The sequence below is a fragment of the Salminus brasiliensis genome, chromosome 1 (genome assembly GCF_030463535.1).
Source record: "Salminus brasiliensis chromosome 1, fSalBra1.hap2, whole genome shotgun sequence".
NCBI lineage: Eukaryota > Metazoa > Chordata > Actinopteri > Characiformes > Bryconidae > Salminus > Salminus brasiliensis.
Window position 1 is genome coordinate 73,913,144 of NC_132878.1, and position 13,566 is coordinate 73,926,709.

Sequence of the window (13,566 nt, forward strand, 5' to 3'; positions counted from 1 at the left end):
AAACCGAATAAAAACGAGAGAGCGAGCGATAGAAAGAATGAGAACAAGAGCGGGCGTGCGAGAGAGAGCGAGAGAGCATGAGAACGAGACAGAGAGATAGAAAATAAACAAAAGAAAAAAATAGAAAAAGAAAGAAAGGAAGGAAGTGAGAGAAGGACAGAGAAAGTGATACAGAGAGAGATTAAAGAAAATACAAAAAGAAAAAGTAACATACGAGAGGAAGATAAAAGAAATACGAAAAAGCAAAATTAGACAATAAAAAAAAAGAGAAGGCAAAAAAGAAAAAACACGAGAAAAAGAGAATGAGAGAGTGTGAAAGAAAAGAAATTAAGAAATTAAGACAATACAGAAAGAGAGAGTAAGTAAGAGTAAGTAAGTGATGGAGATGAAAAAGTAAAAGAACAGGAGGACAAACAAAAGCGGGTGAGAGAGACAGAGAGGGAGAGAGAGAGAGGGAGAGAGAGAGAGAGAGAGAATATGAATGTTGGTGTGTGAACAGACAGACTGTGGTGGTCAGGAGCGAGTGAGGCTCCTGTAGCTGTATGGCAGTGTGGCAGTATTACAGTAATAATGTAGTAGTACAGAAGTGTAGGAGTACAGGAGTGTAAGAATGTAGGAGTAGGACTGTGAAACTGTAAAGTACGCCACCTGCAGCCTGAGTCAGGTTGGTGCGCAGAGCCTGAATGGTCTCCTTGGCTTTCCGTAGTTCAAACTCCAAAACTGGACCGAAGGTGGGATGGGTCAACACACACACACACACACACACACACACACACACACACACACACACACACACACACACACACACACACAAACACACGCACGCACACAGGCACGCACACAGGCATCCAACCAAGAGAAGGGTCCAACCAAACCAAAACACAAAAACAACAGAACAAAGAATGGGCATGAAAAACCAAAGACAAAGACGAGGAAAGAAAAAAAACACGACAAAGTTTCGTAAGAAGAACTGAGGCAGAACCGAAACAGGGACATGCACACTATGGATCTAATGAACGCATGCAGCAGAGATTGCTGGGACGGCTGGCGCTGTATTGATTTCTTTAAAGACAGTGATCTGCTGTCTGACCCAGGATTTTACAGCAACAGAATGGCAGTAAAATTAGGAGTATTTGTGAAAATTTGCAATTTAAATTAAACCCAATTCCACATCTTTCCCGGAGCTTCACTCTGAAAAATAAAGATACCATAAAGGGTTCTTTGGACAAGGTCATAAAAGAATCACTTTTCGGTCCTTAAAGAACCCAAAATGTGTGAAGACCCTTTCAAAGGTTTAAAGAAATGGATGTTAAGGTTCTTTACCAATTGAAAGGTTCTTCACACTCACATCTCTGTTACAAATGAGGCTCTTTATGGATAAAGGCTCTTCTATTGCATTGGTTAAGGAACCCTTTGTAGCACCTTCATTTTTAAGAGTGTTCATACCTTCAGTGAGGTTGATTTACTATGCCTAACTACGATGAGCTTTAAAGGCCTCAGTGTTACATGAAAAGCAACTTTATCAACTGTCAATGTTAACGTAGTGTTATTTAACAGACCTGTGCTCTGCCCACTGACATTGTCTTTGGCTGCTACTTTGGACAAGCCTTACAGAATCCTATTTAAATCTTAGTTATTGTCAAAATATAAAATAGTAAAACATCTAAAATATATTTATAGCATTTTATTAATTTATTATATGTCTGAAAGCTCAAATTCTGAGCGCTTGACCAATTTTCAAAAGAATGAGTTTGTGGGTAGAGCTAAAGTAGTAGCAAATAAAGTAAACAGCCTACGAGGTACTTCCATTTCAAATCAGCGTATAAAGATAATAAGCCAATAGTGGCGTCTGATTCTCTTCAGCTGGTCAGCAACGATGTGCCTTCAATCAAAAGCAGAGCAATTCTAACCCTGCCCGCAGCGAATGCTTCTACATGATGAATTAAGGCGGTTTGCTCAGGAGAGTTTGGAAACAATGCAGTTTGTAAAAGCCTGCAGCAATCCTGCTACAGCTGCCCTGCCTGAGAAAGACACAGGGAAGAAAAGCATGGAGAGCAGAAGACACTGTACATGCCTGTGCACGGGTGATCTGCAGACAACACCTAGCGGGATTAAACACTCTAACAGGTGTAACTCCCTCAGAACAACAGCTGAGGGTCTTTATAGAACATATACTAGTATCTCATTACTGTCACGCAAAAACCCTGTATCTTCTTACAGTACTTTTACAGGAGACAAAATATGAATAAATATGAATAAATATATAACATCATAAAAAACATTTAATTAATGAATAGTTTTTATTTTAAGTCATCTGAAGTGTTTGTACTGATATATAATAACTATATAGTATATATATGACTGCAGATTCAAATTGTCAAAAAATGTCAAAAAGTGAAAAATGGCACAAATGGAGATACAAGGTTTTTGCACAACAGCAACAACATGTATGTTGTTGATAATAAATGTCTATAAATGTAATAAATGTACACACAATGTAATACAGAGAGAAAGAGAGGACAGAGGAGAACAAGATAAATAAGACGGATAAAAAAAAGGCAAAGTAAAATAGATAGAAAGAAAGGGAAAGATTGGTGGGACAGAAAGAAAAAGAAGAACGAAAGATAAAGACAGGGAGGTGGTCTAGGTTGGGTGAGTTGGACACGGTTGCTGCAGATCGCGAGGGCACAGGATGCAAGATTTGAACGAATGGCAAAACTTAAACACAAGCAAAATAAGTGGGAGAGGTGTGCTAGCCTGGATGGTGTGTGTGGTTCAGCACAGAGAAGAGAAGTACTGGTGTTGAGACCCTTCAGAAAGCCAGAAAACCCCAGGTCAGACAGCCAGGGCTACGGTCATCGGCCAATGAGCGAGAGGCTCCAGATTTTAAAATACTTTTTTTTTTTTTTTTTTTTAAATACCCGATTGTAAAATCTAACATTTGCATAGAGGCGGCTTTCTCTGCTGCAAGGTTCAGAAAGTCCTCAACTGACTTTCGAGAAGCTAATAACATACACATTTCTGATACATAGTGACTATATTATTAATCCTGGTAGTAATACTAATACTGCAGCCTTAAGTTGCTTCATATCATAAGCATAAATATACACTCAGCAAAAATACTACTACTGTAGATCTATAAATACAGGGATTGGCTCTGAATCAAAAGAACAATGCTCTGCCCACACACGCATTCTTTGGCAGTAACGGTTGCCAGGTTGGACAAACTTTACAGAACACCTAAGACACATGAGAAACTGTCGCTCACATTTAGAGAGCGTTACTCCCATCAAATGATCTTTTAATATGCATGTGAAAGGTCGCACTGTTAGGACAGATTGCGTGTAGGGTCTTTTTGCTGTGCGTGACCTTGATTACACATCAAAGCTCTCTACATTTCACATTAGGTGGAATCAGCATTCTTTGAAGCTTGTCCAACCTAGCAACAACAGCTACAAAATAACACGTTAGTGGGCGGAGCCTGCATAGGTCAATAAACAAAAGCTGTCCTTTACTACAGTTCATAATGACATATTGATGTATGTCAGTCACATATGTGCTGGATGATATTCTGCCATATACTGGTATACTGATGTACTGTGATACGGACTTGCGAGGTTAAAAGCAGTGACGGTTAATATGCATTCTATCTAGAACAATAATTCTATTTAAAACAACCAAGCAGTGCGTTTTATGCATTACTCACATGTCCAAGATCTGACTGTTTAATGCAACCTATGTCATTTACTACATAATAAAATGCAGAAATAAACAGCATACAGATTTGAGTTTTCTTTCTGTAATTGTGCTTCCTTTAAACTCCACTTAAGATTCTCCTCCCTGGTGTCTTTTCTATTCATTTATTTATTCCTTTTCTTTCTTTTTAAATAAATCAGCCAGGTTTGTAATACAAGCTTTTAAGTAGCGTGGGTTCAATACCTTTGTAACACTAAATATCATCAAATTAAGAAATACTGTAATGATGAATTATATCAATATCTCCCAGCACCAGACATATCTTGTATACATGTCCAGAACATTAAAAATAGCAAGCATAACACAACAAATAGAAGCCCTAATAACACCAGTGCCTTTCAGTTTCAGCATTTGTGCCTACACCGTGCCCGATTTAGGCCTCAATATGATCTTATTAACAATGCAACAAAAATGTGCTAAAATACTTGGCTAAGACTGGTCAGTGTTCCACAGGCAATCAGAGAGATGGGGATTTTCTCAGGAATCAAAACTGTGGCAAAACATGTCTTGGTTCCAACATAATTCTGTCTGAATCAGTTTATTTTTATATGACCATTTTCCAACATTACAATTCAACAAGGTGTTTCTATTACCGTACCTTTAAGACTGATATTTAAAGGAGCTCCGAACTGACTGGAAATCAGAGAGTTCATATGGACAGTGGGAATGTAATGTCACTGGGAATTCCACTGATCCTTTCAGAATTCAATAGTTAAATAGTTAAGACTAAGTCGTTCAGAGTGGGTTTGTGTAAAATGCTCAGTTTTAGAGTCAGAATTGCTCACAGTGGTGGTGGTGAATGGAACCTCCTGGGACTTTTAAAGAGTTTAATGCCTCTAAAAGCTCCCACATGAAAAGTTATTCAACCATATGTTTATGAACACACTGCCTGATGCATGACACACTATGATTTTACTGTAATTCTGAAATGTTTCTGTCAGCATCACAAAGAAAAAGACATTTGTAGGTTCACAGGTGTAAACGACCACAAGGGACTTCTATTATTTATTTATTTTTGTTGTTGTTAATACAAGCTTTGCGTGACTTGCAGAGACTTCTGCAGTTTCTTTAAAAAAAATAACAGATTTTTTATTTTGAAGGTTATTAGTGGAAATTAGATTTGTGGTAGTGGAAGAAGCAAAAGCTCTGGTACAAATGCAATGCTCAAGGACTGTTTTAAAGCCCCCCTTTGGAGAGGCACAAGGTGTGTATAGTGGAGGTATATCACTAAAGGAATTCATATATAGTCGATATATGCAGTATGCAGTAATAGTTGTGTGTAAATTGAAACTGGTCAGTCTTTTTATTAAAGCTGGTTAAGGTACTGTGCACTGGTTAATTTACCTGCAGTTGGACTGGTGATGAGTTTCAACACTTGTATAGTGTTAGACTAGAGTTTGGTGTAAGCTTTGGTACAGTATATTGGTAGAGCTAATCATATGAGAAAGTTGATATAACAAAGCACACATGAACAAGCTTCTTATTGTATTCTATATTTGCTTTCAGATCTTATGGTGGTTTACTGTAATCATTGCTCAGCTGACTATGTTAGCCCAAAGGTTTCAAGCTATAAATACTAATGAACCATGTGTCAAGTCTCAAGTCATCATTCAAATGGGGAACAACTGGCGATTTGGATAGTAAATAAAATGGCTATATTTGTGTTGTGGTCATAGCAACCCCTTGGTCCCATCATCACCACTGCGAAAAAAATCCAAGTCACCAGAAATCCAGAAATTAAAACTGGTTCTGGAGGAAACAGCTATAGATTGTAATTCGAGCATTTCCATTGGTTCACTCTACTCCTGATCTTCAAAGAAAGAGCTCATTTAGAGGGCCTGATGAATGTGCTCAGTGAGGCAAACTGGTGATGGCCTAATCATCATGCACCACTACAGAGATCACGTGTATACACCAATGGCCGATTTCTCCCTATTCAGTCTGTGATGTTCTCAGCTGACCGGCCAACAGTTCTTACAGCCCACACTGAAGGCAGCACTGGACTCATAAAAAGCAGGATCAATATGTAGCCCACCAGGCTATAATCGTCCAAACTGCACGTCTAAATCAAACACCCAACCCACATCGTGTTCTCCTCAAACAGACAGAAGCAAGTCTGTTTGATAGCACTGTAAAGCACTGAGGCACTTAGGGATATAAACATTCTCAAGTAACTGGGTAGATCACCTTTGTAGCTGCCAGTGTGCAAATGTCACACACCCAATATGTCATGACTGATCAACAAGAGCGCTGAAGCAAAAACATGAGGTAGTGGACTTTAGAAACCAAGATATCTGCCATAGAAAATGCAGAAAGAGCATGTAGAAATGTTCTGTGCTGACGTGACCAGTCACTCAATTCACTAACAATCGTCTGGACACAACATCATTAAAACCTCATCATATATCAGAACTGGCCATCTTCTCTGGTTTCTGAAGGCCACAGTGTGTCCTGGCCTTTCAGTCTCGGTCTTACTGCCCCATGACCACTGCGCAAAAGGTTCTGCTTACCTGCCACCCGCTCGTCCGACTCTCTGTTCCCATCATCAGAGTAGCGCGTGAAATCCAGAGAGTCCAGGGTGCTGATACTGCCGGCCCGGTCTACAATGACAAAAACAACAAAGATAATAATTTATGCATTCATTCAGACGGATGCTACACACAGCTTGGCTAGCACCTGAAGAGCAGATATATGGAGAACCTATGGCCACCATGCCCAACGCCAGGTGTGGGCTAGAGGGGTATAAAGCCCCCCCCCCCCAGTATTGAGCTGTGAAGTAGTGGAACGGTGTTCTCTGGAATGATGGTGCTCCACCATCGCTTTTGGGCCGAGTTGGGGACTTGGGAATGAGGTGGGTTGGTGATCATCCAATATTCTGACCAAAAGCAATCAAATTATCACAGCAATGCTCCAAATCCTGGACAGTAAAAACAGAGTTACTTCAAGAAAAGCAGGATAAACTTTTAAAACCTTTTAAGAACGAAACAAGGAAAAAGCAGGTGTCCCAATACTTTTGCCCATATAGTGTAACTATTGTGATCATTTCATTACATTTAATATAATAATGCATGTGACAGATGGCATGAAAAAAAAAAAAAGAAATTAGTTCTGAAGTCAAAGCAACAGTATTAGTACCAACAATGTGAACAACATCCAGCCCTAGTTTGTCACATGATGTCAGCTGAACCCAAGGCCAAGGCAAGAGTGCAGCCAGTCACATGATCACAAATCACAGAGATTACATAGTATGTGGTAAACCCAAAAATGATAGCTGAATTGCTCTTGGCCTCCAGCACTTATTAACATGAATGAACTGTTTCAAAATGAATGTGGGCTGCAAACACTGTAGTGTCTCATTGTAGAAGGACAGAACATGACTAGTGGAAATGGGGACTCAAACTATGGAAGTGGAAAGTGGGCATAAATGGTTATCTCTGTCTGCTTTAGCAGAGTGGTGATAAGGAAAGGAATGGTGTACCTGCCCTTTTAGTGTTAAGTCGGTCTCTGGGTGTGACTTGAATAGCAATCTCTCTTGTCAGATATCAGCAGAGGTAAAGACACCAATTGATTTGCTGCTGCAAATGTTAAGAGGCACTCAGTCCACTTACAGTAATGAGAGATACAAAGAGGAGCTTTCCATAATGCAGGCTACAATCACTGAATGACATTGTATCTTAAACTTAAACACAAAAATGTAAGAGAGAAATGATGTAAAGATAAAGGTAAAGATAGTCAACATCCAATCCCCTATGAGGAAACGTGATTGCCCCATTGTTAGGATCGCACGACGGCCTGGAGGAAATTTAGCCCACTTCTCCTTGCAGAATAGATTCTCTGTGACATGTGTGGGTATGCACTGTGTGTTTGTGGTCCTGCTACATTTACATGACATTCTTATGGATGGATGGATACTGTACTTTGACATCAACCATGGCACTTGTGAGCTACTTGTAGTTCCCATGATGACATTTTAGGTTTGCCTGCAAGTTCTCTATGTACCTTGCAGTCTTTTTAAAGCTCTTCCCGTACTGTCTACAACCTTTTTTCTGCAGGCCCCAGAGATCTATTTGAATCTCGCCATGGTGATTCAACTCACTTCAACAATCAAGAGCAAACCAAACTAAATGGCTGAGGTGTAAATGAGACCGGCTCAGCAGTACCCAACCATTAGAACAAATACAAAGATAAACCTTTTTTAAAATAGTCACTGTGTTCATTAAAACATCTCCAAAGCTCTCCTCATGAGAGTCTAGTATTATTTACTATAACAAGTATTATAACACCTGATTCGGTAAATCAGTGCTTAATGATGTAAAATCAAATGAGCTGGTGATGGATTGCATTCATGTATTTGCTGGAACAAAACTTTAAGTTCACAAAATATCAACTACTTATAAGATGAGATTTCTTTTTTACTGTATTTATAAATAGAGTCAGAGTTATTTTTTTTCTGCGAGACCAATGGATTTTTAAATAATGTGCTTAGGTGTCTAAAACCTCTGCACAGTACAATATATCTTTTATATCTGAAGTACATCTGAATATCTTTTGGTCTTTCAGCATCACACTGTGAAGCTATGCTTCATTCCTCGTGCAGAAGCTCAACAGGGAGTCAGTGGAAACATTGATTAATTCCCTAAATATGGAAATTAAGCTTTCCCCTCTAACAGGATTTTACTGTTGGCGTACGCACTATAGCCCTCTGCTAATATCGGCTAATCTTCCAGATTCATTTAAATGTTTTGTCTGAAAATAGTTACTCAGCTACTCATTTGCACCTCTATTTTTAGCAAAGCCAACACTGAAAAGGCACCAAGTCAGAGCCTGCGTGTGCAGAAACCTGCCTTTGCTGGTTTAACCACTTTGGAGTAGCAGGATGTTCCATATTACTATGCCATACTGACCTTATCTTAACCAACATCTTAACTTATCTTAACTCGACCAACTTATCCAGTAGCATTCCTAGATTCAAAGCTTTCTAGTTGGCTGGCATCAAAAATATGCCAGAATTCTGCTTTCCGCAAAACAAGTTCGCTCCCAAAGCGGAAGCAGTAAGCCGTGAACACACATAATCTGACACGTCCTGTCTGAATTTGGCTACAGGGAGTTCTACATAGCTGTTCTACCGACTCTGTAGAGAGAAGCAATGTGTATGCCTGGGTGGTCCTGATTAAATTGCATATGATATATAGTTATTAGAGGTTTTCCTTGTAGTTTCAGAAACCATTTAACATGTAAAAATATGCATTCAGGGGCCAGGAGTCTACATACATGCAAAAGTATAGACACCCCTAGTCAAGCCTTCTGTTTCTAAGAAATTGGTGAGTAGAACCTAACTGCAAATGACATACACACATAGGCAAAATTGTTGGTACCCTTCGGTTAATGAAAGAAAAACCCACAATAGTCACAGAAATAACTTAAATCTGACAAAATTAATAATAAATAAAAATTCTATAAAAATTAACCAATGAAAATCCGAACCATGCTTCAACAGAATTATTTTAAAAAGTAAACTCATTAAACAGGCCTGGACAGAAATGATGGTACCCCTGAAAATAATGTGACCAAAGGGACATGTTAAATCAAGGTGTGTCCACTAATTGGCATCACAGGTGTCTACAATCTTGTAATAAAATGTATTGTTTCAAACATTACTTTCAACATTTAAAGAAAGATTAGTGTATTATTCTTTTATACAGAGTGAAACAAGAAAAAGATAGAAAAGCTCAATAGAAAAGTTTTTTGTTTTTTATGTTCTAAGCTTTTAAGCAAGGTCTCAGACCTTAACTAGCTTGTTAGGGCTATGGCCTGTTTACAATCAACGCAAATTCCAAAGCTTTATAAGAACTATTCAAACCTAGTCTCAATAATCAGTAGACATGGGCTCCACAAAGCACATAAAGGCTATGAAAAAATATAGTAAAGTGTCAAGACCACTGTTCAACTGTAAAAGACCTTGAGGAAGATTAAGCAGACTCAGGACTGTTGGTGCACTGTTCTACTGTGCAGCAACACCTGCACAAATATGACCCTCATGGATGAGTCAGTAGAAAAAAGCCTTTCCTGCATCCTCACCACAAACTTCAGTTCGGGGTGGATCGATCATGCTTTGGGCTTGAGTTGCAGCCAGTGGCAAGGAGAATGCATTCAACTAAACACCAGCAAACGCTAGAAGCAAATGTCAGACTGTAAAAAGAGTCAGCCAGCTTTGATACTCATGAGGTCCTAAGGGGTATTACTCACCTTTTATTTTATTTTTTGTTACTTTAAACCTGTAAAAGATTGAAATTTAGCGACCTTGCTAAACAGTTTTTTTTACCTAGGGCTGGGCAATATAACGAATCGTGATAAATGTTATTATCGTGATACACAGTAAGATTTTCTAAGCATACCCAGGATATTGTTAGTGCTTAAAGAATACTGATCAACTGCAGGTTTATTACAAACCGTGTAATTAAAAGAGGTTTAATTAGATGAAGTGCGGCAGATAAAAAATGGTCGTTTTTCAGAATCTGTTGCTACTGATATATTTTGTCTGTGCATAAATGTATCGCAACAAATTTTGTGTATGATGAGTTAGTATTTTTGTACCATATCCCCCAGCCCTATTTTTCATTTTATGCCTTTTAGAAATCACTCAGGTCATCTTGAAGTCGCTTAGCTATTCACAGTAACAAATGCTGAACATGGATTCCAAACTTTTGCATTGCTTTTTTAATGTTTGTACATTAACTCCCCCCCTCCACTTATGCTACTTACTGTAAAAAATAAAAAAAACATTAAATAAAATAAAAAATCCCTTTGTTATGAAGCCCCACTTCAAATTCAAACACTGAGCAAAGCCCTCACACCCACAAATTGGGCCGTTATGGGCAGATAAGTTGTTTCAAGCCTTTGAAGGATCTAATAGGAACTGACTCACAAAAATGAAAGTAGGTCCATGTGTTGTACCACACAACTTAACAGCTTTACCAGGTCAAACTGGTTTTGAGAAACTCTAATAAATATCGAGTTCAAACCTGCATGCTAACACATTTAAGAAAAATAGACAGTTTAACACAAAATGTAATAATATACAGAAATAAACAACACAAGCAAGTCTAGTGGGGATTAATGACTTCACACACTTTCCATTACTTTTACCAACACTAGCCCCGCAGCAAATTTAGACACCACACAAGTCTTGGCTGACTAACTACATTTGGACTTTGACTTCAGACTAAAGACTTCAACACCCAAAATGCAAAGCTCAAAGCGCTTTCTGGTTCACAGGTGGACCTTGGCCAAAAGACTGTCTCAATAACCACCTTCAGAAGGCCGCCGCAGCAATCCTGCTCCTGGCTGTGTGGCCTACGCAGCACAGCGGGATTCAGTTGGAAAACAAAGGGATGTGCTGGGTGGACAGGGAGTGACAGGACGGTTTTGATGACGACCAGGCAGCTGCTCCTCACACAGGATCCAATTAGGCCATGCATTATGCAGCAGACTGTTGCCTCAGTGCAGCACTGAATCCTCAACAGCCTCCAAAAATACTGCAGCTTTTTTAACACGTTTCACAGCTCAACACCTCCGACATCGCTTGCAGGAGAAGCTTTCAGTGCAAAGCGTGTGGAAACAGCATTACACGCATGTTCAGATTCAACCTCACGGACTGCAGAGAACCAGTGCCGGTCAGGTTTCCATCCTGCTGTTGTATTACATTCAAGGACTCAACTGAAATTCACTGTATCGCGTTTTAGGGCACTAATGAGTATGGTGGTAATTTTTCTATGAGTGTCTGAATTCAAACGTGATTTTGAGAGCAGTATAATTTCCCACAATGCACTCGCAATTAGAGTACACACTGTAGCTCACTACATAAGCTGAATATAGGCCACAATGCATTGTGTGTGGTGTTAATAAGCAACAGACAATAGAACAAAGTAAAGGCAACGACAATTGCTCATACAAGCAAGTGATAGTTACGAGCCACTGAACACCGTGAATTTCAGATATTTTCTCATGTCGTTCGTTAATGGGAGGTTTATGTTTCTAAGCAATCTCAACAGTTTTATTATTTTTTTTTATTATAATTTTATTTCATGAACAGCAGAATGCTCGCTTTCATTCAGAATTCAGTTTGTTTGCGTACAGTGCTTTAAACATGGCTCAGGTTAATAGTACAGTAGTAGTACTATTACACAAATATGTCCCAGTTTTATGCAGCTTCACGTAGTTCTCAGAAGCACTGTCCTGCCAGCGTTCGCAAAGTTACATAGTGTAGTTGGCATTGTGCCGAGCCCAGAGGAGCAATGATAGAGACACTATTCTCCCTTTTATAGGACAGTGGAGCATCACAATGATTTTGTAGCTGTTATAATATTAAGGTAACAATGCAACAGGATGTTACTATAAGGACCTTGGCAATACCCTTTGTACAGAATATCAATTGTGGTAGTAATAATAGTATTCAGAGGGGTTCTTTGACTCATATCAATAGCAGAAGTGCCATATAGAGCCATGTTTAAGGAGCTTTTCCATCACAGAGAAGAATCGCGCAGTCAAAGAGTTGTCATGCTTTTATACAGAACCATGGCCTTTACTAAGGATCCCTTGATGAAGCCCTTATTTAAAAAGTGGACTTTCCTAAATAGTCATAATAAAACGAAAATAACCGAAATTAGATCAGAGATACATTTTAGAGATATTTCCTCCTGTAGCCTGCTGTAAGGATCTCACACAATAGACATGTAGCTCAGCCATCTGCTCTGTTTCGGCAGGCTGCCAGCCTCTAGGGAGCTGGAGCTGCATCGCTAATAAAAAAGCAGTCAGCCCCCAGCGTCCCCCCGTACCTGGTCAATGCACGGAGCGCATACGGGGCAATTAGAACAACAAACAAGCGGCCACTGAGGCCTATCTAACTGCAATAAACCCACCATGTAGTGTCCAATACCGCCTTGAGCAAGAAGGCTAATTACAGGTTACGGCTGAGAGCATGGTTGGCAAACGTAAGCGGCTAGCAGTGCACGTCTCATCTGCATTAAGTCTCCTTCTCCCAGAGGGATGACGACGCTATCACGGCCCACAGGAGCCGAGGCGCTGATGAAGTCATGTTCTGTCAGCGTTCCAGGGCCAATCTGGGTTCAGCAGATTTAATAATCATAGGAAATGACCACTTTTGTCCAGTGCTACAAAATATCATGTCTTATACAGCAAGTCAAAACAACAGGACTTAGTAACTAAGCTAATAAAGGCCAGTATCCTTATTTTCTTACATTTGAGTATAAAATAATACAAAATATTATATTTAAAATATTAGACTACAAGCTGTTTTGTTACCGTGCCTTTGAGACTAATATATTGTCAACATTTTACAATGCCAACTTTACAGCAGAAGGAAAAAACTTCACTTTCAATGGAAGTTAATGTAAAAAGATTTTATTCCAAGTCTATTTGGAGAATTTCTATTGGTCCTTCACCATAACATTTTGACACAATGTAAAGAACAACTGCCGGATTCAAATTGACAAAATGTGTATAATTTACACAATTTTGTAATATATATCTATACACACACACATATATATATATATATATATATATATATATATATATATATATATATATATATACACACACACACACACACACACACATATACACACACACACACACACACATACATTATATATATATATATATATTTGTAAATACCCTTTTTTTCAATTAAGGATGACAAGATCCAGGTTTTTGGCTTTCCTATTCTATAATTAAAAATTTTGACTGTATAAATAATCCAGCCATTCAGCTTAATTACTTATTAAGCTA

The 13,566-nt window shown here is 38.9% G+C and overlaps 1 protein-coding gene across 12 annotated transcripts in view; it reads right to left on the minus strand.

Moving 5' to 3' along the window:
- Nucleotides 1-13,566, minus strand: part of relch (RAB11 binding and LisH domain, coiled-coil and HEAT repeat containing) — a 61,270-nt gene that overhangs the window by 40,686 nt on the left and 7,018 nt on the right. For 10 of the 12 annotated variants that reach the window (XM_072688828.1, XM_072688830.1, XM_072688831.1 and 7 more), the window contains 2 exons: nt 6,267-6,356; nt 649-720 (listed from right to left, as the gene is read on the minus strand). In XM_072688828.1, the coding sequence (XP_072544929.1) occupies nt 649-720; nt 6,267-6,356 (162 nt within the window). The remainder of the gene's footprint in view (nt 1-648; nt 721-6,266; nt 6,357-13,566) is intronic. The other 2 variants (XM_072688835.1, XM_072688838.1) reach the window with 1 other exon arrangement.